This window comes from Odocoileus virginianus, chromosome 21, assembly GCF_023699985.2.
Source record: "Odocoileus virginianus isolate 20LAN1187 ecotype Illinois chromosome 21, Ovbor_1.2, whole genome shotgun sequence".
NCBI lineage: Eukaryota > Metazoa > Chordata > Mammalia > Artiodactyla > Cervidae > Odocoileus > Odocoileus virginianus.
In genome coordinates, this window is record NC_069694.1 from 27,005,910 (window position 1) to 27,030,641 (window position 24,732).

A 24,732-nucleotide genomic window follows, 5' to 3' on the forward strand; every position below is an offset into this window, starting at 1 on the left:
AAAATTTTCCTTTTCACTTCAGTTCAGTCACTCAGTCATATCTGACCCTTTGCAACCCCATGGACTGCAGCACACCAGGCTTCCCTGTCCGTCACCATCCCAGAGCTTACTCAAACTCATGTCCATAGAGTCGGTGATGCCATCCAACCATCTCATCCTCTGTTGTCCCCTTCTCCTCCTGCCTTCAATCTCTCCCAGCATCAGGGTCTTTTCCAATGAGTCAGTTCTTCACATCAGGTGGCCAAAGTATTGGAGCTTCAGCTTCAGCATCAGTCTTTCCAATGGACATTCAGGACTGATTTCCTGGGATTGACTTATTTGATCTCTTTGCTGTCCAAGGAAATGTCAAGAGTCTTCTCCAACACCACAGTTCAATAGCATCAATTCTTTGGTGCTCCTTTTCTTTAATCATTTTAATTAACCAAATAAAACAAACTTTGTAGGAAATTAGGAAATGAACTGTGAACTTCCAGATGTTCAGGCTGGTTTTAGAAAAGGCAGAGGAACCAAAGATCAAGTTGCCAACATCCATTGGATCATCGAAAAAGCAAGAGAGTTCCAGAAAAACATCTATTTCTGCTTTATTAACTATGCCAAAGCCTTTGACTGTGTGGATCACAATAAACTGTGGAAAATTCTGAAAGAGATAGGAATACCAGACCACCTGACCTGCCTCTTGAGAAACCTGTATGCAGGTCAGGAAGCAACAGTTAGAACTGGACATGGAACAACAGACTGGTTACAAATAGAAAAAGGAATACGTGAAGGCTGTATATTGTCACCCTGCTTATTTAACTTATATGCAGAGTACATCATGAGAAATGCTGGGCTAGAGGAAGCACAAACTGGAATGAAGATTGGTGGGAGAAATGTCAATAACCTCAGATATGCAGATGACACCACCCTTATGGCAGAAAGTGAAGAACTAAAGAGCCTCTTGATGAAAGTGAAAGAGGAGAGTGAAAAAGTTGGCTTAAAGCTCAACATTCAGAAAACTAAGATCATGGCATCTGGTCCCATCACTTCATGACAAATAGTTGGGGAAACAGTGGAAACAGTGTGTCAGACTTTTATTTTTTGGGGCTCCAAAATCACTGCAAATGGTGATTGCAGCCATGAATTAAAAGAAGCTTACTCCTTGGAAGGAAAGCTAAGACCAACCTAGACAGCATATTAAAAAGTAGAGATATTACTTTGCCAATAAAGGTCCATCTCGTCAAGGCTATGGTTTTTCCAGTAGTCATGTATGGATGTGGGAGTTGGACGGTGAAGAAAGCTGAGTGCCGAAGAATTGATGCTTTTGAACTGTGGTGTTGAAGACTCTTCAGAGTTCCTTGGACTGCAAGGAGATCCAACCAGTCCATCCTAAAGGAGATCAGTCCTGGGTGTTCATTGGAAGGACTGATGCTGAAGTTGAAAGTCCAGTACTTTGGCCACCTGATGCAAAGAACTGACTGTTTTGAAAAGACCCTGATGCTGGGAAAGATTGAGGGCAAGAGAAGAAGGGGACGACAGAAGATGAGATGGTTGGATGGCATCACTGACTCAATGGACGTGAGTTTGGGTAGGCTCCAGGAGTTGGTGATGGACAGGGAGGCCTGGCATGCTGTGGTTCATAGGGTCACAAAGAGTTGGAGATGACTGAGCAACCTAACTGAACTGAGGAAATGAAAATAAGCAAAATTTTTAATAATTAAAATCCCCTATAGTTCTACCACCTAAAAATAACTATACTAGAATGCTGAGATGCCTTCTAGTCATAAATCAGCATTTCCCCCCAGCTATCCAGGACAGCATTCGCCTCCCATGCCTACACATCTGGCCCAAACTCTCTCCCCAGAGTTCTTCCTCACTCTGTCACCATCCCCTGTCCTCCTACCCAGCAAAACCTGTGTGCCCTGACTGTGAGATAAAAGGAGCTCCAAGCCCTGAGCCCTCCAAGCATTTCTTCTCCTGTACTTTTGACACTGAACTCATAGTGTCAAAACCTAAAGAATTCTTGGCCCAGGGACTTCACTGGTAGCCCAGTGGTTGAGAATCCACCTGTCAGGGAATATGGGTTCCATCTCTGGTCTGGGAAGATCCCACCTGCTGCAGGGCAACTGAGCCCATGTGCTGCAACTACTGAGACCGCCCCCCACAACAAAGATTCTGAGTGCCACAGCTAAGACTCAGTGCAGCCAATAATTTATTTATTTATATTTATAAGTAAATTTTTTTAAAGAACCTCCTGGTCCAGCATGTCCCAAAATATATAATGAGGGACATCAACTGGAATTATAATTTTAAAAAAACTTGATGACCAACTTCTGGGGTAAAGACAGGCTAAACATATACCAGAGCTGCACACACTTCAGGCTTATTCAACCTTGGAATCCCTTGTTCACATCCATTCCCTTTAGGAAATATCTGTTTAGTTTGTCTATTTCATTTACTAGGAGAAGAAACAGTTTTCTCAGAGAGATTAAAGGACTTGCCTAATGTTACACTGCTTGAAAGGAACAGAACTCGGCCTTGGAACTCAGATCTATTGGCAGAAGGCCCTGTGCTTCCTCCAAGGTCCCACAGAGTCTTTGTTCTGCACCATCTTTCCATCCAGATGTTTTGCATACACTGGTGTGTGTGTACCTGCCTCTTGTTTCCTCTGTGAGATTAGGGACCAAGTCCTAATGTTTTGTTCTTTCTTCTCCAGTTCTGAAGTTGATGCTCAGTCCATATTGAGTTTCCTTGGAAGAGTCAGAAATATCAGCTATAGTGGATATCTGGTCTTGCTGACACATCATCCATTCTTTTTGGTAACATATTTCCATTTTCCTTGAGATGCTGACCATGTACCCTACTTCAGTCCTCCATCCTTGTGGTTGAGGCAGATAAGCACCATTCTCTGGATCCCATATGACCTGAAATTAGTCAGTTAGTGTATTCTGTTCCTTTGCCCACAGGAATTAGTTTTAGACCCATGACCCTGCCCAGGTGAATAGAGTCAACTTGAGACTCTTGTTGGAACTGTTGACAAAGAGGACTCTCTTTCTGGGAGTGTCCTAAGCAGGCAAAATGTAATCTTGATGCTACCTGTAACTACTTTGCAAAGAACCTGCCAAAGAATAAAGCCAACTCAGAGAAAAGCAAAACTGGGAGATGGAAAAAGATAGCCTCGATGACATTGTTTAAGAGCCTGGAGCTAGCTGTACCTGAAGCTAGCACTAGCTCTGGGTTTTTTCAGATACCTGAGCCAATAAATTGCCTTTTTCCCAGTCTAATGGATCTGGGTTTCTGTTTTTGTATCTAGAAGAGTCCTTATTAGTAAATCAGGACATTTCTATAATTTGGTTGCTAAAACATAAAGATTTTAAAGGGAATTTCACATGTTTTTACTGGACAAGAAGCATCACGCTAGGACATACTGAAGGGGATTATTCCATAACCTCTGGACCTTTCTTTCCTTTTTAAAAGCAAAGGAGTGTTCAGGAGTATGTGTTACATAGAATTTCTACCCCCTAGAACTGGCAGGCTTTATAAGACTGGCTAAGGGAATTCAGCTAAGAGAAACAAGACTGTCACCATTAGTGAAAACAGAGATGATTATATATTTAATTTTATTACCACAACCCAACCTGGCAAATTCTTAGATACCTCCAGAATATGCTAGTAGGAGCTTGTATAACTGCACAGACAGCTATTGGATTTGAACTTAGTGAAAAGAACTCTGGATTCACGGTCTGACACATATTGGGTGCTCACTAAATATGTATTATTTTGCTATTTTCTGACTTTATCACTTAGGGGCAGTAAAAATCACAGAATTGCCTTTTTTGTCAGTTACATGGGAATATTAATTGCTTGCTTTCTTCCAAGACAGCCCTGTTTTAATTTCCGGAGCACATAACACATCTGAATGGTGTACCCACTTTATTGTATGGACTTTTTCATTCATTTTTCCCATCAATTATTCATTCATTTACCCTCTGTTGAACTCTAGACCAGAGATTCAGCAAGGTGGTGAGGATACAATGGTGTATAACAGTCCCTGTTAGTTTATTTCAACAATCTTTCACAGAGGACCCACTGTGTGCCTGCTGGTTGCCTGGTCCAGTGTTTGGCATCTGGACACAAAGATGAGAGTAAGTCATGACTCTGTCCCTACAAAGCCAGCAGGCTCCACAGTGGAGAGTCCCCCACAGCACATGTCCTCCCCTCAAAACAGTGGGGCAGGAAAAGGATGAGAGCTACTGTGGTAGGTGATGAGGAGACCCTGGGGAGTATTAAGCAGGAATGTAGCTAGTTCTTGGACTGGGAAAGAACACTTTAGTGAGGCAAGGGATGAAGGGCCCTAAAGTAGAGTAATCGCGTGAAGGTGATTTGGAGGAAATGCTTCTAGAAGTTTTTAGGCAGTATGGAGAGCAGGCGTGCCTTCAGCTTGACAAAAGGCAAATGCTCTTACTATTGTTGTCACGTGTTTATTTCCAGGAGAGGTTTATTCAAGGCTGAGTTCAAGAGCTCATTTCTGAAAGCAGAGTGGCTGTGCCCAGCATGGCCTGCGGCCTGTCTCCCAGATCGAAGCCTCAGGCAGCACTGGGCTCACTTCATTACACCCACAGCAGCAACAAGACTGACTTAAACTTCCCCCTCACAAAACCAAGGTCCTTAATGGAAAAGACAACACATTTATCACAGCCAAGCTGCTCAGATCAAAATACACCAGCCAGGAGGAGGCAGCGCCACCAAAACTCAGATCCCCAGGAGGGAGGCCTCAGCACTTCCACTTCCTTGTTAGAACGTTTCTCCTCCCAGGGCTGTGTCTCAGTTTTAGACACATGTGGATTAACTAATGAGGAACAGTTTGATGGAATAGCCCTATCCTCCAAAAAAAAAAAAGAGAAAAAGAGTTTTTTCTGATTATGTTAATAATTGAAGTGCACACTCATATAGAAAATTGGGGAATACACAAACCTGAAACTATCACAACATTGTCAATCGGCTATATCCCAATATAAAATAAAAAGTTTTTTAAAAAGTCACTCAAACTACCACAAGGGCACAACTCTTTCTGTCTCAGTCTACCTGTGTGTCTATCCACACACACTGTACTCGTTTCCTTCTAATAAACACTTTACTTGTTTCACTAAAAAAAAGTTTAAAAAAAGGAGAAAGATGGATACCCTTCACTATTACCATTCAGAAATAACCTTGGTCATGTTTTTAATACATTCTTGACGTTCTTCTTTGTTGATGTGTGTGTTTGATTTTGGAACCATGTTGCATCCTCCCTTTTACATCCTTTTAATTTTAATTTAGAGTAATCTACTCCTGACATTGGGGGGCGGGGGGGGGCGGGGGAGGCTGGCAAGGGCTCTGTTCTCCTGTAAATACTCTCCATAGTACAAATCAGAGACAAAAGATGCTCTGGTCTATGAACTTGACCCAAGGTGGCCCTTCCATTTCTGGTGTGCAGTTTAAATATGCAGCATGCACCCATAACGCATAAATTGAGAATAAAACTCCTCATCGTTGTACTCAAAGCCATGTGCTGCTAGAACACAGAAACTCAGCCATGACTACAAGGACAATTTGCAAAGCTGACCCACATGTAATAAATGAATCTGTGGGTTTTAGTATGATATTTGGATAAGACTATGTCACTTGAAACATATTGTTTGTCTGAGGATTATGTAGATGGTACAATAAATGGATTGGGAAATGTTTAAAGAGATTATCCCACACACAAACACAGAGAACAGCAGAGAAAATAAGAATCCCTTTAGAATGCACATTCAATATATTTATCTTTCATTCTGTGGGATTTACCTTGTAAAGATGCTTTGTGAACTGTAAAGTGCTGTGCAAAATAACATTAGCACTCAGTGTGGTATCGTTTGTATGAATCAAATGGAGATGTGTGTCCATATGGATGTGCACAGAAAACCTGCTTTTAGAGTTTATAAATTATTACAATAATTCATAAAGTATTATAAATTTACATTTATAATATGTAATCTAAGGCAGACCAACTTGAAGAGCTGCTTTTTTCTGCTATAAAGTTCACACGATTTTGTTTCTGTGGCTACAGATTTTGATGCTCCTAGTTGCAGTACCTCTCTGTTAAAATATTTCCTGTGAGAGGTATTAAGATTACTTTGCATTGATTTTTAAATATTTTTTGTATTCATTTTGTTCACAGAAGAAGTATTATGACACATATGCACAACTATTGACTAGGTTGACTAACCAAGGGCACTAACCCTAGTCTTTGCCTTCTAAGAAACTGTAAACAAGTCGTTCAAGCTTCAAAAGACGGTCCCTTTCCAGGTCCCTCATCTTTTTGTTTGTTTGTTTGTTTTAAGCTTTTCTTTTAAAAAAATTTTTATTGGAGTATAGTTGATTCACAGTATTGTATTAGTTTCAGGAACACAGCAAAGTGAATTGGTTATACACATATCCACTCTTTTTTTATTCTTTTCCTATGCAGGTCCCTCATCTTATGCAGGTGTTGAAACTCCCTGGAAGGCAGATGGGCCTGTATCTGTGAGTGTTGGCCTCTGTCAATAAGAGCAGGGGCTCTCATTAGGTGAGGGTCTCTCAGTAAGAGCATCCTGGAGAGACTGCCCTTACCTTTCAGCTAAGTCTCAGTCTAAATTAGCTTGGGAGACAGTTTAGCTTCCTTTATTCAGAAGCTTATGCCTCACAGCTCAATGCCATGTGCAGCCAGTTGCCTGCAGCTCTCTGATCGGTAATGTTGAGATTTTAATCAGTGTTTTGGACTCCATCTAGAAATGCATTCCAAGTCCTCCATTTGTCTGTAGGAGCCCAGCCTTGTTTAGGACCTGTTTTAATCCATTTCCATAAAGGAAGAAACATCAACCACTTGACCTCTGCTCCTCTCAGGAGTTTCAACACCCACATGCAAGACTTCCTTCTTAATATTTAGCTAGTCCTCTTCCTGACTTGGTGTCAGGGAAGTTGGTGCTCCTTTGTCTGCAAGGACATGAGTCAAGAGCAATGACCTTGGCCTATCCATATTCTGGCATCCAAGGATGCTGTGCTTCTGAGGTGGGGTGGCGTGGACACACCCCCAGTCATGCCAGCTAGAGAATCCTTTGACTCTTTCCTCTCTCCCATCCCACACCTAGTGAGTCAATGGACCTGCCACTGTTCCTCATTATCAGCTCTTAATCCACATGCCTTTCCCCTGCTCTAATTCCAGCCTTTACCCAACTCATTCCCCTGTTCTCCCTGCCCCCAATCACATCTGGACTCCAAACTGAAGCCAAGGCAGTGGTCCCCAAACATATGAAATAGGGAATGTGTTAGTCAAGCTTCTCCAGAGGGACAAGACCAATGGGATATATACAGAGAAAGAGACTTCTTATGAGAAATTGTCTCATATGATTGTGGAAACTGAAAAGTCCCAAATATACCATCTGCAAGTTGGAGATCCTTGGGCACTTGTGGTGCAAATTCCAGTCTGAATCTAAAGGCCTGAGAACCAGGAAAACCAATGGTGTAAATCCTAATCTGAGGTCAAGAGAAGGCTTGCATTCCATCTCAAGCTGTCAGAGAGTGAATTTTCCCTAACCCAGGCTTTGTTCTATCCAGACCTCCACTGGATATTGAATAAGGCCCACCCACACTGGGGAGGGCAGTCTGCCTTACTCAGTCGACAGATTCAAATGTTAACCTCATCTAGAAACACAGACACACCCAGAATAATATTTAACCAGATATCTCAGCCCCTCATGGCCCAGTCAGGCTGACATGTAAAATTAACCATTACAGAGAGTTTTATTCCCTGTAGTTTCAGAGAGGCAGAATCTTGTAAGAAAAGCTTCCTACATGGCACAGAAGCCACAGTTCCTTCAAATATGCACCCATTTGCTTTTAGAGCCCAAGGCCCTGAGCAACCAGATGTTAAAAATGCAGGTCCTGGCTTCTCCCTGCCCGAGACCTGCCACATCTCTGGGCAAGGTATGGGAGTCTGCATGACCACATGCAGACTACATGCTATGTATTCTATGTACCACATGCTGCATGCTATGTAAACAGGATAAAGTCCAAACTCCTTCACATGGATGGTGGCCTCTTGAGTGTCTGACCTTTGTCCACCTGTCTAGCACTGGGTCATGGTGTTCCCCCTTTCCTGCCAGTGTCCCTCACCAGGCTCTGGCCAGGAGGACTCCCATTGCGTACCTCCTCCCAGTACCCCCTATTTCATGTCTCTGTGGGGGTCCTGACACTTCCCCCACCTGTATGTTCTTCCTCTTTCTCTTCACTTGGCTGATACTTGCTCATATTTTCAAACCCAACTCAAGAATCCTCTGCATCTGATACCTCTGTGCTAGGATAAAGAAATATTTCATTCATTCAACAAAGAGTTACAAAGGCCTTTCCACATGTCAGGCACTATTCTGGGATCTAGTAGTGGACACAACAGACAAAGGAACATACCTGCATGTAACACATATTCTCCAGAGGAAGACCAATAAGAAAATTTTAAAAAATCATGTAAAATATATGATATGTCAGATAAAAGTGACATGAAGAAAAATAAAGCAGGATGAGGTATGGGGAGAGCATCAATTTGGGGAGTAATCAAGGCAGATCTCACTGATGATGTGGCAAATGAGCAGAAACCTAAAGAATGGTTGTCCCAGAAAAAGCAACAATATCCACAGGGATGCAGTGAGTGAGTGTGATTGCATGATTGAGGCAGGGCAAGGATGTCCATGTGGTTGCAGTGAAAGGAATGAGAAAGAGAAGAGGATGACGTGAGCTCAGAAAGGTCATGAGAAGCCAGAACATGTAACCTTCCTTTTGGCTGTTGTAGGCTCTGACTTGTCCTGTGTGGTTAATCATCAGAAGGTTTGGAGCAGTGGGGAAACACGATTTGACTGACTTTTGACAGACCTTAGATGGCAAAGTAGAAACAAGGGTAGATGTCTTTGTAATGGTTCAAGTGAGAGGTATTCGTGACTTAGATTAAGGGTAGGATGGGATGGTAAGAAATAGCAAGATTCAGGATTAGATGTTAGAACGTCAGGGACATATTTGAGACAGATAGCTGTAAACTTTTTTTTATTCTGGTAAAATATAAATAACATAGAATTTACCATTTTTAAGTGTAAAGTTCAGTGATGTTAAATACATTCATATTGTTGTGCAGCCATCACCACCACCTGTCTTGAGAACTTTTTCATCTTCCCAAATGAAAACTCTGCACTCATTAAACACTCTCTCCCTAGTACCCCCTTCTTGCAGCCCCTGGCAAACAGCATTCTACTTTCTATCTCTGTGAATTTTACTACTCTAGGTACCTCCTATAATTGGAATCATATGCCATATTTGTCCATTTGTGACTGGCTTATTTCACTTAGCTTAATGTCTTCAAGGTTCATCCCTGTGGTTGCATGTGTCAGAATATTTTTCTTTTTAAAGCTGAGTAATGACGCTTTAACCTCTGAGGCACCCGGAAAGCCCCAATATATCATTGCAGGTATATATCACATTTTGTTTATCCATTTACCTATCAAAGGACACTTGGGTTGTTTCTGCCTTTTGGCTAGTGTTAGTAATGCTGTGAACGTGGGTGTACAAGTATCTATTCAAGTTTCTGTTTTCAATTATTTTGAAATTGAAATTCCAAAATGGAATAGCTGGATCACATGGTAATTCTGTGTTTAATTTTTTGAGGAACCACCACACCATTTTCCATAGCAGTTGCACCATTTTATGTTCCCACTAGCAATACAGTTGCAATTTTTCCACATCCTCTTCACTTATTTTTTTGTTTTTTGATGATGATCATCCTAATGAGCATGAAGTGGTATTTCATTGCAGTTTTGATTTGTATTTTCCAAATAATTAGTAATGTTCAGCTTCCTTTCATGTGTTTATTAATAGACTCCAAAGTTTGACCTAAGCAACTGAAAGAAGGGAGTTGCCAGATGAATAAGATGAGCAAGATGGGTAATAATGTACAAAGAGCAGGTTTTGAAGGAAAAATCTGCAGAATTAAATTTGAGGTACATATTAGATAATAGGGATATTGATAAGCAACAGGACATGAATCTGACATTCAGGTGACAGGTCCAGCCTAGACATATAAATTTGACAGTCACTAACCAAAAGAGTGTAGATAAAATCATGAGATTGAATGAGATCTCAAGAAAATGTTTGTAGAAAAGAGAAAGTCTGAGGCCTAAGCTCTAGGGCCCTTTTATTTGAAGGGTGGGAGATAAGGAAGAACTTGCCAATCAGATGAGGAGCACCATGCTGAGCATATAATAAATGCTGTAAAAATACTTAATGAAAGAATATCACCAGTTTTTTTCTAAACAAGCTTATTGTTCTGTTTCTTTTAATTTGGGGATCCAAACGGATTTGGGTTTCAATCCTAACATCTGCATTTTTAAGCATTATTTTATTTAATTATTTATTTTTAGCATTGTCTTGGCAACAATAATGGGCTTCCCCAGTGGCTTCAGAGAGTAAAGAATCTGCCTGCAGTGTAGGAGACCTGGGTTTGATCCCTGGGTTGGGAAGATCCTCTGGAGAAGGGAATGACTCCACTCCAGTAGTCTTGCCTAGAGAATTTCAAGGACAGAGGCACTTGGCGGGCTACAGTTCATGGGGTTGCAAAGAGTCAGACATGACTGAGCGAGTACACTTCGCAATAATAGTGAAAAGAATGACAGAATTTCTTGATGTTTACTTTGTGCTAGGAATGCGACTAAGGGTATTAGGTTTGGTGTGTCATTGTAATCTCCAAATAAATCTATGAAATAGGCATTTCTCTCCCCTGTGCTAGATGAAGTGACAGAGAATCAGAGAAGTTCAATAATACCCTCAAGGCCACAGAGAGAGGTAGAGCTACAGGCCCAGCAGAATCCAAAGCCTCCTTTTAAGCACCATGCTTTATAACTGCTAGATGTTAAATTAACCCCACCCAATGTGTTTCTTCACCTATAAAATAAGAAGTATGAGAATGTCCACTTTGTAAAACTGTTAAGTTTATTGACAAATAATGTATCTATTAGCTGACCCAGAGAAGGTTATATTCTGGGGGCATTCGGTAAGTATTATTTCCTGTTTTCCTTTTCCATTTCACTTCTGACTCCTGCTGCCAGACTCAATGGAAACTCTCCTTAGGATCTGATGCTCAGAATTCATTAATTATAGCTTTATTAAACCTACAGTGCATGTGGGCTCAGTCGCTCAGTTATGTCAGACTCTTTGTGACCCCATGAACTGTAACCCACCAGGCTTCTCTGTCCATGGAATTTTCAACCTTTAAGACCTTAACAGGTCCACTGCGGACATTGTCTCTGAAATCAAACCATTAGCAGTGGATTTCTAAAACCCTTGGGAAGACTTTGCAACTTGCTCAATATTGCTCTTGACTGCTGAATTATTCATGTCCCTTGATGGCTTGTGAAGTTGACTTCCTCCTGAGAAGGATTCACAAATGAGACTTGGGCCAGCCACTTGAAGTTTCAGTTGAGTAAGAAGGTGGTGAGTGAAAGAAAGCGAGCAGGTAGCAGAGAAAGTGTTGTCAAGTGGCCTGTGAGGCACCAGGAGAAGAAGGGTGGGTATATTCAAAATCTACTCAATACTTTTAAGTGCTGACAGTGGGGTGGGGTGGAGGGTGGACCAGATTATATTTCCAAAAACAAAGGATGTTTCTTTTTGAGGACATAGTGTGAAAAAAAAGAAGAGAAAAAAAAAAAACAATAAGTACCTATTTTGTGCCAACACATATTTAGATGTAATACTACTTGATCCTCAAAAAAAAAAAAAAAAACCACAAAACTGGGTCTGGGTTGTCTCTGTCTTACAGGTAAGAAACTGAGGCGTCAAGAAGTGAAATAACATAAGCAATTTTAAAAAGAGTTGAGAAATATGTCTACCAAATAGAATTAGTTTGTGAACGACAGAAAATCCAGTGCAATCTGTGTGGAATCACTGCAGGGCTGGCATGGCTTTCCACTGTGTTAGAGACCCTGGCTCCTCTTATTGTCTTGCCAACCTTAGCCTGTGGTGTCCCCTTCAGCATCCAAAATGAACTGCTGGAGATTCACCCCAGAAGAAATAATGACACCTCTGCTTATATTCAACTAGGCAAGGCTTGGTCCCTTAGCTGCTCCAAGTTAGAAGGGAGGCTAAGAAATGTGGCAGTGTGCCATAGGAAAGGTAAGGGTTCTATTTCTAAGTATGAAGGAGAAAAACAGATACAGGATCCACCAGTAATCTGTGCTCCTAGGTAGTTAAATCTAGGTCTCTTTCACGCCAGAGGACCCCCACTCCACCAGTTCTACTATACTGCCTTCCTTAAGAGAAGTGCCATTGCCACAGAGTTTCCATCAGGCTAAAAGTGTCCTGTGGGCAATCGTAATAGGAACAGCCAGGTTGCATAGGTTCTTGTGAGCCAGGCACTATGCAATGTGCAGGGTAGCACTGCCTCATTTAATCCTTCAGTAACCTCAGTAAGGGGTTTCCCAGGTGGTGCAGTGGTAGTGAACCCGCCTGCCAGTGCAGGAGATGCAGGAGACACGGGTTTGATCCCTGGGTCGGGAAGATCCCCTAGAGCAGGACATAGCAACCCACTCCAGTATTCTTGCCTGGGAAAGTCCATGAACAGAGGAGCTTGGCGGGCTACAGTCCATGGTGTCACAAAAAGTCGGACATGACTGAGTGGCTGAGCGACCGACCGACCGACTGAAACTCATAAAACAGGAACTTCATTCTCCCCATTGTACGAATGAGGAAACGGAAGCCAGCGAGATTATATAGCATACCCAAGCTCACACAGAGGGCAGACAGCTTCTGGATCCACACGTTGTATGGCATCCACACAATGGCAAATAGGATCTACATTCAGGCAGCATAGACTCCACAGCCTAGTCTTTTACTTGTGCTTGTCTGTTTCATGTGTATTACCATTCAGCGTGTCTGCTTCTGCAAGTCTCTCTTTGGATTCCTATTCCTCAGTGTAGTCACAATGCCAGATTTCATGGAATAACCTTTTCAGGGATGCTTTGTTCTTCACATGAGAAAACCCCATTTATGTTAAGATTTGACCTGGCACAGCTTGACTCCATTGAAGAGAAAAATCAGTCTTTTTTTTTTAATCAGTTGGAGTATCAAGTGTGCAGAAAAGTTAACATAGCGCATCTGAGACTGCTCCTTAGCTGGCCTGTTTGCAGCCTGTTCTTGGCTGCCATCTGGGAACTTGGATTTCCAGAGGGTTTCCACCACCGACACCAATAAGAATATCTCAGCAGGCCTTAACTTCTGCAAACAATATAACTTCTGTGAGCGCTTACTTTCCTTCTGGGAGTCTGGAATTTTGGTAATGCCCAGGAGAAGTTGTCTACCTGACTGTGCTGTGCTTGGTCGCTCAGCTGTGTCCAGCTCTGTGACCCCATGGATTGTAGCCCGCCAGTCTCCTCTGTCCATGGGATTCTTCAGGCAAAAATACTGGAGTGGGTTGCCATGCCCTCCTCCAGGGGATCTCCCTAACCCAGGGATCGAACCCATATCTCCCACATTGCAGGCAGATTCTTACCGTCTGAGCCACACAGGGAAGCCCATGAATACTGGAGTGGGTAGCCTATCCCTTCTCCAGTGGATCTTCCCCACCCAGGAATCGAACTGGGGTCTCCTGCGTTGCAGGCAGATTCTTTACCAGTTGAGCTACCAGAGAAGCTTGTCTACCTGACTAGCCCTGAATAAAAACCTTGCTAAGTCTTCAGTAAGCTTCTTGGCAGGCAGTATTTCACATGTGTTGTCACAACTCCTTGCCAGGGAAATCCTGTGTGACTCCATTTGGGAGGGATTCTTACACTTTCATCTTGTTTTTCTCCAGACTCCCCACCACCCCCACCACTGCCAAGCTTGTTTTCTACTTGCTGATTTTGCTTTGTATCCTTTCTCTATAATTAATCATAGCCATAAGTATGATTATATGCTGAGTCCTATGAGTTCTCCCACAGTGATCATAGCTGTTGTAACAAATAAATGTCAAGGCTTTAGAGGCTCAACACAGTAGTTTATTTCTTGTTAGTGCAGAAATCAAGACCAGCGCTCCTGGTGAGCCGGTAGCCTTCTGCTCAGTCACCGAGGACCCAGGCACTTTCCATCTTGCACTCCGCATTAAGTTGGCAGATAGAAAGAAAGACTGTGGAAAGGACATGCCTTCTGCTTAACCCTCCTCTTAACCTTAACCCCAACATTGGACCTGAGATGACATCCATCCACCTCAGGCCACATTCCACTTGTAATCACTAGTCATGTGGTCCCATATAGATGCGCAGGGACTAGGAAATGGATCTTGGCTTGGTGGCTGTTTCTCTGCATCAACTCTGTGGAAAGCAAGCGTGAATCTTTGATGACCAGCAACAGTACCATAATAGATACTTATTATGAACCTACCCCGTGCTCAACTTCATACCAAATGCTCTGAGACAACATGAAGAAGTCAATTGTTCATGCCTATACAGACCTTGACATGTTAATGGGAACTGGTCAACCCCAAGGATGAGGAGGGAAGGTTCCCCTTTTCTGGGAAGTCTTTGACTACACCATTCCTCTGTGCTTCCCTAGTAACTGGTGCTGATCACTTTCATAGCACTTAGTGCACTAAAACCAACCATAATCTTATCTGACTCTCCCACTGAATTATATTTTTGAGATCACAACTTCAGTTGCCTTATTCATCAACACGTATTTCTAGTACTCAGCACAGAACATGGCACATCTGAGATATTGAGTAAATGCGTAAATGAATGAAAACTTAAGTAGAATAGTGAAATGCAGTGCAGTACCGTACTGTGAGCACGAGTTAGTCAGATCTTCTTATCCCTTGTGACCTTGCAAAAGTTGCTTAATTTCTCTGAACCTCAGTGGTTCATTCTTAGAATGGAGACAAAGATACAAACTTTCAGGGTTGCCATGAGGATTTTCTGAGATCCTAAATGTGTATTCAGCACCTAGCCCTGTCTCTGTCTTGTTTCTGAAGTTACAGAGAACAGTTTTTCACCAGGGAGTATGATGTTGGCTGTGGGTTTTTCACAGATGCCCTTTATTGGGTTGAGGGAGTTCCCTTCTCTTGTTTGGTCAGTGTTTTTGTCAAGAGGAGGTATTGGATTTTGTCAAATGGTTTTCTTCTGTCTGTTGAGACAATCTTATGGGTTTTACCCTTTATGCTATTCATGTGATATCTCACATTAACTGATTTTCAGATGTTAAATCAATTTTGCACTTCTGGGATAAATCCCACTTGGTCATGGTATATAATCCTTTTTATACATTGCTGAATTCTGTTTTCTAGTGTTTTGTTGTATTTTGTTTTGGTTTGGTTTTCAGGGGTGCTTTCTGTGTCCCAAAGTGTTTCAGACCCTTTGCTTGATTCCCATGTCACTCCCCAGAGGCACCTAGGGAACTCCTTATTGGTTTATCCTGGGGACAATTTCTAATAAATCACTTCCAGTCAAATCCTGTTCTCAGGTGCAGCTCGTGGGGATCAGCCTGAGTCACTGCCCGGGTCAAGGCCCTCTCTGGTCACTGTGGCCCTTCACACACACCCACACCCACATCCCTCGGGCTAACCCAGCTCTGTGACTTTTCCCGCAGGTGATCTACGCCCTGAACACCCGCCAGGACGAGACCGAAGCGGGCATGGAGGCGCTGCGCGAGGCCCACCAGGAGGAGCTGCAGCAGGCGGTGGCGGAGACCGAGGCCAGGCTCCTGCAGGCGCAGGGCCGCGCGGGCGAGGAGGAGGCCCTGCGGCAGCGCATCCAGGCCCTGGAGAGCGCCCTGGAGCTGCAGAAGCGGCTGACAGAGGAGGCGCTGGCCCAGTCGGCCTCGTGCAGGCTGGAGACCCAGGAGAGGGAGCTGAGGGTGGAGGCCGAGCACGCCGAGCGAGTGCTCACCCTCTCCAAGGAGATGCTGGAGCTCAAGGCCAGCTATGAGAAGAGGCTCCGGCACCTGAGTGGCCACGAGGCGCCCCGGTGGGGCCGGCTCGACCAGGAGAGTCCCGAGCCCAAGGCCGAGCCGGGCTGCGGCCCCGAGATGCGGGAGGTCCTGCTGGAAGTGGAGCGGCTGCGAGCGGAGAACCAGCAGCTGAGCAAGGACTACGCACGGAAGGCCGAGGAGCTGCAGGCCACGTACGAGCGGGAGAACGAGGCGGTCCGGCAGGCGATGCAGCAGTCGGTGAGCGAGGCCCTGTGGCAGTGGCAGGAGAAGGAGACCGACCTCCGGAAGAACTTCCAGGCCCAGGAGGCAGCCCTCCAGGCCCAGGTCCGGAAGCTGGAAGGGGATCTGGAGCACAGAGGCCGCAAGATTAGTGACCTGAAAAAGTACGCCCAAAAGCTGAAGGACCGCATTCAGGTAAAGCAGGGGCTCTTCCTACCTCCCAAGCGTGAGTAATGACCGGTAGTAGGGCCGCAGTGTGGCCGCAGTAGGAACACCTACCACGCATCAGGCACTGTGACTTCTGCCAAAGTGAGCATTATTACCTTCATTGAGTTCAACCACATTCATTAAGGAAATATTTATTGAACACTACTATGTGCCAGGCCAGGGCTGTATTCAGGAGACACATGGTAAGCTAGACTTGATCCCTGTCCTTTGAGAGCTGAGAGACTTACAATTTACAGATAAGAAGATAAAACTGAAATTGAGAAGCTTAAGGAGGGGCTAGCTAGGCACACAGCTGAAAAGTGTTTGAACTCAGTTCAGCCTAATTCTAAAGCACTTGCTATCTTCATAACAACTTGCCTGTCCTAACGTCCTTGAGGCTTTATATTTGTGGAAAACTAGACCAGTGACAAGTTAGCTATGTGAGGCCCACAGTCTCACAGAGCCCCATCTCTAAAAGTAACACCAGCTAGTATCTTTCATACTTCCTGAGCATTGTTTTCTGTCCCAATTTATCTCATTTAATCCTCACTACAGAAAGGTTGAGGTTTCCCAGGTGGCACTAGTGGTAAAGAACCCACCTGCTGATGTAGCAGATATAAGAGATAGGAGTTCAATCCCTGGGTCCAGAAGATCCCCTAGAGGCGAGCATGGCAACTCACCCCAGTATTCTTGCCCAGAGAATCCCAAAGACAGAAGAGTCTGGCGGGCTACAATCTATAGGGTGACAAAGAGTCAGACATGACTGAAACAACTTAGCACAGCACAGAAAGATTAAATAATTTGCCGAAGGTCACATAGCCAATCAGAGGATGAATCAGGATTTGATGAACACTGAGCAATTGAATTCCAGAGATTAATGGCACATGCTGTGCATTTACCGCTTTTCAGAGCTGATGTACATAGGCTGTGTCTGCACAGAACTAGAGAAGTGACACCCTGTCTCTCTGTTTAGGACCTGGATGTGCAACTCAAGGAGGCTCGACAGGAGAATTCAGAGTTGAAAAGCACGGCAAAAAAACTTGGGGAGAAGCTGGCCATTGCCAAAGATAAGCTGATGTTGCAGGAGTGTCATGTGACACAGAAAACCGGTGAGATGCCCCAGTTGATTTCCTTACAGAGCAAAGGTTGGCCACCAGGTTGGCTTAGCGCTGCTTGCAGCCTTGAGACTGTTAAGGGAGCAGAATGGAGGGCAGGGCTGTTTGATCTGACCTGCCTGGTGGTGAGTCCCATCATGCAAGACACAAGCAAGCCAATACCCAGAGCTGCCACAGGTCAGGCATGATGCAGAAGGATCTCTGGCTCCCAGATAGTTCTCCATCCAGTCTACCATAGTGCCTGAACTTCTCAGTTCTGGCTTTTCCCTAGACTTAGACAACACTTTATACTCTTAACAGCTTTCACACAGTAATGTTATTGGATGTTCCCAGTAGTTCTGTGAGTTAGGTATTGTCAGTATCCCATGTCACAGATGAAGAAATGAACCAGAGAAAAGTTATGTGGCTAGCTTAAGGCCATCCAGCTGGCTGGTGATAGAGTAAGATACATAGGTTATCTGACTCCAAAGTGCTTTCTTTGAGATAAGGTTAGATAACATCACTGACTCAGTGGACATGAACTTGAGCAAACTCAGGGAGATAGTGGAGGACAGGGAAGCCTGGTGTGCTGCAGTCCGTGGAGTCACAAAGAGTTGAACATGGCTTAGTGACTGAACAACAACAAAAAAGTGCTTTCCACTGAGCTCCCTCATCAGAAAGTTCTTGAATATGTATAGTGTGATCAGCTTGACACTGGGATATATAACAAGGTCACAAAACATAGGCTCTGCCTCCAGGGAGATTATGGGATTGTTACTTTACAGCCCACAGCATGCTTTCATATCATGAGTGCATCCCAGGCAGCAGAGGAACAAGGTGTCTGGGAAAGAAGAAATCACTTTGGGCTGAAAAGCATGAGTTGGAACCAGAGGGTATGGTGGCCTCAGAAGTAAGGCATGAGTACCTTGGGGAATATGGGAAGAAACCGAGCAATCTAATCGTATTTAATTTTTGTCTTATACTTGAAATCTCTTTAAATTTAGATCCTTTGAATGTACATATGTTCAGGAACATCCTCAATTTTTTAACCTATGTAAAAGATGACTAGTTTAAGAAGGGAGAGCAGGGCAACTATGTGAACTCAAGATGCTACTTAGGCAAAGATGACAATCACCATCTTGACCATACTTGAGGCCAGAAGGCCGTGGAGCGGGGATTACGTAGGGGAGTTGAATAGCAGAATGGTAACCTGCAGAGGCCTCAGGCACAAGGCCCAGGCCAAGGGCATTCCCAAAGATGTTGGAACTTGTGCTTGCAGATGACATGAAGACAGAGAGAGTTTCAGAGAATGAAGTCCTAGGGAAAGAGAATGATTTGGAAACCTGCAGTCTCCATCCTCAGCAGGACCAGAACTTTGCCAAGGAGTGTCCCTGCACAAAAGGAGGCACAGATACACAGGTAGTGTATGACCCAGCCCTGGGGATGGAGCAGTCACGGGGGGCTCTGCTAGAACAAGCTTCAGAGGGAGGCCAGCCCCAAACCATGAAACAGGTCCCATAGTGTCAGGGGTGAATGTGTAGGTGTGAAGTTCCAGCCGATGTCCTGCCAACTGCATGTCATTTGAAACTAGGAGACTGAGAATGTAGCGGAATTCTTCCAACTCCTTATCACCAGCTCCTGGGAAACTGGAAACTTGCTTAAGATTCCTGCTATATGTTCACAGTCAAAACAAAGCATTTTTTTGTTTTTGTTTTTTTTTTTTAGAAAGCATTATAGTGTGGGCTGGAATACCTGATCCTATGACAATAGATGCATTACTCCAGAAAGTCCTTTTCTGATGGTGGATAAAGTGAAGTTTCCTACAAATATCAAACACGTCATCTTATAAATTTTACTGTACCTTGTGATACATGCTTTGAAATCAGTAATCAACATTGTAGAAGTTGCGCAAAAGAGAAATGGTCATTTCCTGTTCCCTCCATCCTGGCAGTTTTACAAGCCCTTTTTCTTTTCATAGACCAAGAAAGAAGCATGCATTGAGACAGAATTTATGAAGCAAAAATATGAAGAAGACCTTCGCAAAATCAAACATCAGACAGAAGAGGAGAAGAAACATCTCAAAGACCAGCTAATGAAGCGCCTAGAAGACTTGGTGAAGAAGCACACGGTGGAAATCAAGTCAGTTCGCTCATCGGTGGAAGCTGAAAGGAAGAGACTGCAGAAGGTGAGACTCCATTCCAGAGCTACCATTCCTTTTGTTCTTCCTTGCCTCTACCTTCTTCCTTTCCTGTTTGTTTCTTTTTTCCTTCCTCAAACATTTATTGAGCTCCTGTTGTGTACAGATCTCAGCTAGTTCTCTGACCAAAGGAAGTTCAGTGTCTTCTGGAGGAGACAGGGCATCCCAAGACCATGAGACAGTAGGGCCTAGAGTCATTAGCATGGGGTGGAATTGTGTCACATGAGTGTTTAACTTAGGGAAATTCAAATCCTCTATTCTGCAAAAGCAGAGAGAAATAAAATGAAGCGAACACGTGGACCTGGCAGACTGCCTGGATTCAAATCCCAGCTCTGCCAGCCTCCAGCTGTGGACAGTTGGGTCCCTCATAGAAAATCTCGGTGGGCCCCAGGATCCTCATTTATAAAACAGATGTTGATAATAGCACCTAACAGAGTAGCTGGAAGGAGTACATGAAGTAATCCATGTGAAAAAACAAAGCAGATCGTAGTGCCTGGGGTGTAATAGACACTAGGTGAATGCAGGTAATTGATTAATCAGTGGGTCGGCAGTGGGAGAGAAGTTTCTCAGCCTCTGAGTACTGCTCCAAATTCCCACAAAAGGAGGTGCTTTCTGCTCAGAAGGAACACAAAGCCTCATCCCTCGTGTTTGCTGAGGAAAGAAAATAACATATGTTTTTGACTGTTTTAGGAAAAGAGTGAAGTAAATCAGCATTATTGTAAGCATAGGTGGTGCTTTAATTATTATAAGAAGGCTTCTTTCTAATCTAAGAACTTGCATTATCAGCTCTGAGTTTTCATTGAAAGAGAATCATATATCACTGAGGAATGCAGTGTGTGGTAGTGAAAAGCAGTAGATACTCAATAAATATGTGTTGGATAAATAAATGATCTCATGAAAGACTAGTATTGGGTCCAAGTCCTGACTCTGATTGGCTTTATGACCATGGTCATTTAACCTTTCCAAAAATAAAGATAATTACTTTGGGGGCTTGTTACGTGCATTAAATATGGTTTTGTATATAAACTTTTAGCTCAGTGCATAAACATGTACTCAAAGTTTGATAAACAGTGGTTGTGATTAGTTACCATGTGCATTAGATGATGTCATGTGTGATAATATTATTTAGTGACCACTGTACATTATAAAGTGACTTCCCTGGTGGCTCAGATGGTAAAGCATCTGCCTACTATGTGGGAGACCTGGGTTCGATCCCTGGGTTGAGAAGATCCCCTGGAGAAGGAAACGGCAACCCACTCCAGTACTCTTGCCTGGAAGATCCTATGGACGGAGGAGCCTGGTAGGCTACCGTCCATAGGGTCGCAAAGAGTCAGACACGACTGAGCGACTTCACTTTCATACTTTATAAAGCACTTACTCTTATGAAAACATTTAATCCGCCCAACAGGGATACAAAATGAATGTTCGTATTGCCATTTCAGAGGTGAGAAAACTGAGGCTCAATGATGTTATATAACTGCTCACATGGACAGTGAGTGGTGTAGACACTATTAAAACCCAACAGCCTGACTCCAGAGCCCATAATTTCCCATCCCTGCACAGGGTGGGAAGCAGGTGTATTGAAAGCACTTTCTTCCCGATGAGCAGTAACTGGTTGCACAAATCCAGCGCTCATGTAGCTGAACCCTCTTTCTATCCTGAGCCACAGTCAGTGGGAGGGATGGTTACTCTCCTGGAGCTACAGGTTGCCCTGGTAACCTGTCAGCCAAGCCTGACTCTGAGTGTAGAAATTCCATTTCAGCTCTAATCAGGGGCATGGATCCATTTGGGAAATGAATCATGTAGAAATAAATTGCATTTCCTCCTGCTTTTTTTTTTAAAATTATGATCATTTCTACAAACTGAGGACATAAATTACATAAATTAGGCCATGTAGACTAGAGGAAGGTAAAACCTTGAAGAGGCCCCAAATCAGGTATTCATAGACTAAAAATAGGTACCTGTTTCCCCTGTAGAGTTAAGAGGGCGCTGTTTCTTTGGGCCCTTGAGTATAAGTGTGTTATGTATCCTGAATGCTACCTTAACCTGAAAAAGATGCTACAGGAGAAGGGCTGGAGTTGACCCAGAGGGCCTATCTGCCTTCCCTGTCATGGGATTAGAGGATATTATTACTTAATCTTCAGACAGAGCAGAGTCATGTCCTATAATTAGCATTTGCCCACACATTCTTAGAAGACCGTGGAAAGGTTTATTGAGTCCCTACTGAGCTGTGTTAGGCACTGCTGCATTCTACACCTCATTTGTGTCACTTACGATTCTGGGTGTCAGGCATCACAAACCCACCCTGGGCGCTTTAGGCAAGAAAGGAATATAGTAAAGGGCAATGAGAAGCTTTCTGGAAAACCAGGGAACCGGGCTTGGCAGCTACTCAATAAGTGATGAGGACAGCCTGCCACCACCTCTGAGGCCAGACATGCCATGTACACAGCTGACAACTACCAACAATGGGCCCTGGATGTTGCCTGCAGAACTGCGCTGTCTAATTGGCAGCCTCTTGTAAATTAATCACAACTAAATAATATTTTAAATTCAGTTCCCCAGGTGAGCTAGCCATATTTCAAGTGCTTAATTGCCATATGTGGCTAATGGCTCCGGGAGTGGATAGCACAGTGCTGAAGAACTTCTACACATAAGCCTTAGAATATTTCCATCATCCCGGAAATGTCTGTCAGTCGGAGCTGCTCTAGAATGGGTGGCCCTGATGCCCCTGGGAAATGCAGTTGCCAGATCCTTTTTGTTTCAGTGACTCCAGCTTGTACATATCAATGGCTTCCAATTTGAAATCTGGGGTGAGTGTGTCTGATGGTCACATGCCCTCAGTCCTCTTTGGAAGGGGGTCTGGGAAGGTAAGTCTGACATTTTCTGGTTCTGTGGCGGGAGGATGGCTCTGATGTATCGGATGGAGATACAGATGGAGAATTTCTCAAACATTCCGAGAAGGATCAGATGCTGTGCAGCTAAAAGGAATGACAGCTCTCCAGTCCATGATTTATTTCTTACCTCAGCCCTGTAGCCCTGTAGGCTTTCCCCTTTCACAGATGAATCATGGCTGCATAACCTTTACTCTCTGTCTATGTAGTAAGGAAGAATAAACATTGCCCTGGGTCTTGGAGTGCAGCCTTTAGGTCTTCACCCTGCCAGCATCCCTTTATGGTTTATTTATCATTCATTGAATGCATACTTGGTGTTTTGGATATAGGAATCAGCCATGCCTTCAAAGAGCTCACTGTCTAGTAGGAGAAACAAGACATGCACTCAAACATCAGTCAAGTCAGTGTGTAAGAAGTGCTGTGCCTGGGGAAAGAGCCTCATTGTCAAATCTTGAATAAGTTAACCCAAAACATTCTAGGCCTCTGCTTTCTAATTTCAATAATAAATATGAATGTGAATGATTTTCTCAAATTTTTTTCAACTTTTTATTTCTAACAACTCCCAAAATACTCTTTGTTATTTAAAAATAGGTTACTTAATTTCCAAATATTTAGAACCATACCAGATATCTCCCTCTACATGAATCAGCCATAGGTATACATTTATCTCCTCCCTTTTGAACCTCCCTCCCATCTCCTTCCCCCTCCTACACCTCTAGGTTGACACAGAGCCCCTGTTTGAGTTTCCTGAGCCATACAGCAAATTCCCGTTGGCTATCTGTTGTACTTATGGTAATGTAAGTTTCCATGTTACTCTTTCCATACATCTCACCCTCTCCTCCCCTCTGCCCATGTCCATAAGTCTGTTCTCTATTTCTGTTTCTCCATTGCTGCCCTGTAAATAAATTTTTCAGTACCATTTTTCTAGATTCCGTATATATGTATTAGAATACGATATTTCTCTTTCTCTTTCTGACTTAGTTCTCTGGTGTCTAGGGTCTTGGAGACTGTGCTCCCACTCCAAAGGCTCAGGGCTTGATCTCTGGTTGGAAACAAAGATTCCACAAATGGTTTGTTATGGCATTAAGTGAGATTAAAACAAATACCCAAAAACGAGAAACCAAAGACGAACCCCAGACAAATGGCAGTTACAAAATCAGGCAAATGATAATTAAAATAATGGAATACACACACACACACACACACACACATATATATACACACTGATGAGCAAAGTCAACACAGTCCAACAAATATAAAGTACAGTAGATTGACCCAGCAAACAAAGGAAATAAAATATTTACCAGTTAAGGGCAAAATTAACTAAAACACAAACTGGAAAACAAAACTAAAGCAAGGTGCCAAGTGGGGAATGAAGCAGTGAAAACAAAACTAACAAATATATAGAGAGGAAAGGAAAGAAAGAAAGAATAGATATGCAAAGTTAAATAGAAGTAGATGAAGAAGATTTGTATACCTTAAAGATTAACTGCAAGGGGAAAAGAACAGTTGGAGAGGCAAACAAAGGAATAAATGTAGAAAAAATATAATAGGTTTAAAAAATTAAAAATTAAAATTATAAAAAAGAGAGAGGAACAAAAGGGGGGGATAACTGCAAAAGCCCAAAGTAGAGGCAGAGGTTTATAACAACAATAAATAATGTGATTGAGAAAAAAAAAAGCTCAAAAGCTTAATTAGATTTCATAGTGAAAAAAAAATCGACACCTAAAACAGAGGGGGGATAAAAGAAAAAAAAAATCCAAAAGAATCTATAGAACAAGTCAAAACATAAGAATAACAAATGTTTTTCTGGAGTCACTGCTGTCAGAGTCCTTTCCCTCGCTGGGGTCACAGTCCACCCCCACTCCCTAGGACGCCCTCCAACACTGTGCTGGTCGCTGGACCTGCTGTGGGGGCAGCTCAGATTCTAATCTGGTCCTGCTCCTGTGTGTTCTTGCCCTCAGTGTCCACAGCTATCAGAACTAGTGCGTTTTCTTTCGTGGGAGCTCTCAGGGACCTTTTATGTATTCCATAGACACAGAGTCTGCCTAGTTGATCGTGTGGATTTAATCTGAAGCTTGTACAGCTGGTAGGAAGGTTTTGGGTCTTCCTGCCCTTGGGTTTCAATTGTGGTTTTCTTTCCACCTCTACATATGGA

The 24,732-nt window shown here is 43.3% G+C and overlaps 1 protein-coding gene across 1 annotated transcript in view; it reads left to right on the forward strand.

Annotated features, from left to right (window-relative positions):
* Positions 1–24,732, forward strand: part of FAM184B (family with sequence similarity 184 member B) — a 115,155-nt gene that overhangs the window by 41,458 nt on the left and 48,965 nt on the right. The window contains exons 2-5 of the mRNA XM_070452116.1: positions 15,625–16,380; positions 17,366–17,501; positions 18,766–18,905; positions 19,465–19,671. Coding sequence (XP_070308217.1) covers positions 15,625–16,380; positions 17,366–17,501; positions 18,766–18,905; positions 19,465–19,671 — 1,239 coding nt within the window. The remainder of the gene's footprint in view (positions 1–15,624; positions 16,381–17,365; positions 17,502–18,765; positions 18,906–19,464; positions 19,672–24,732) is intronic.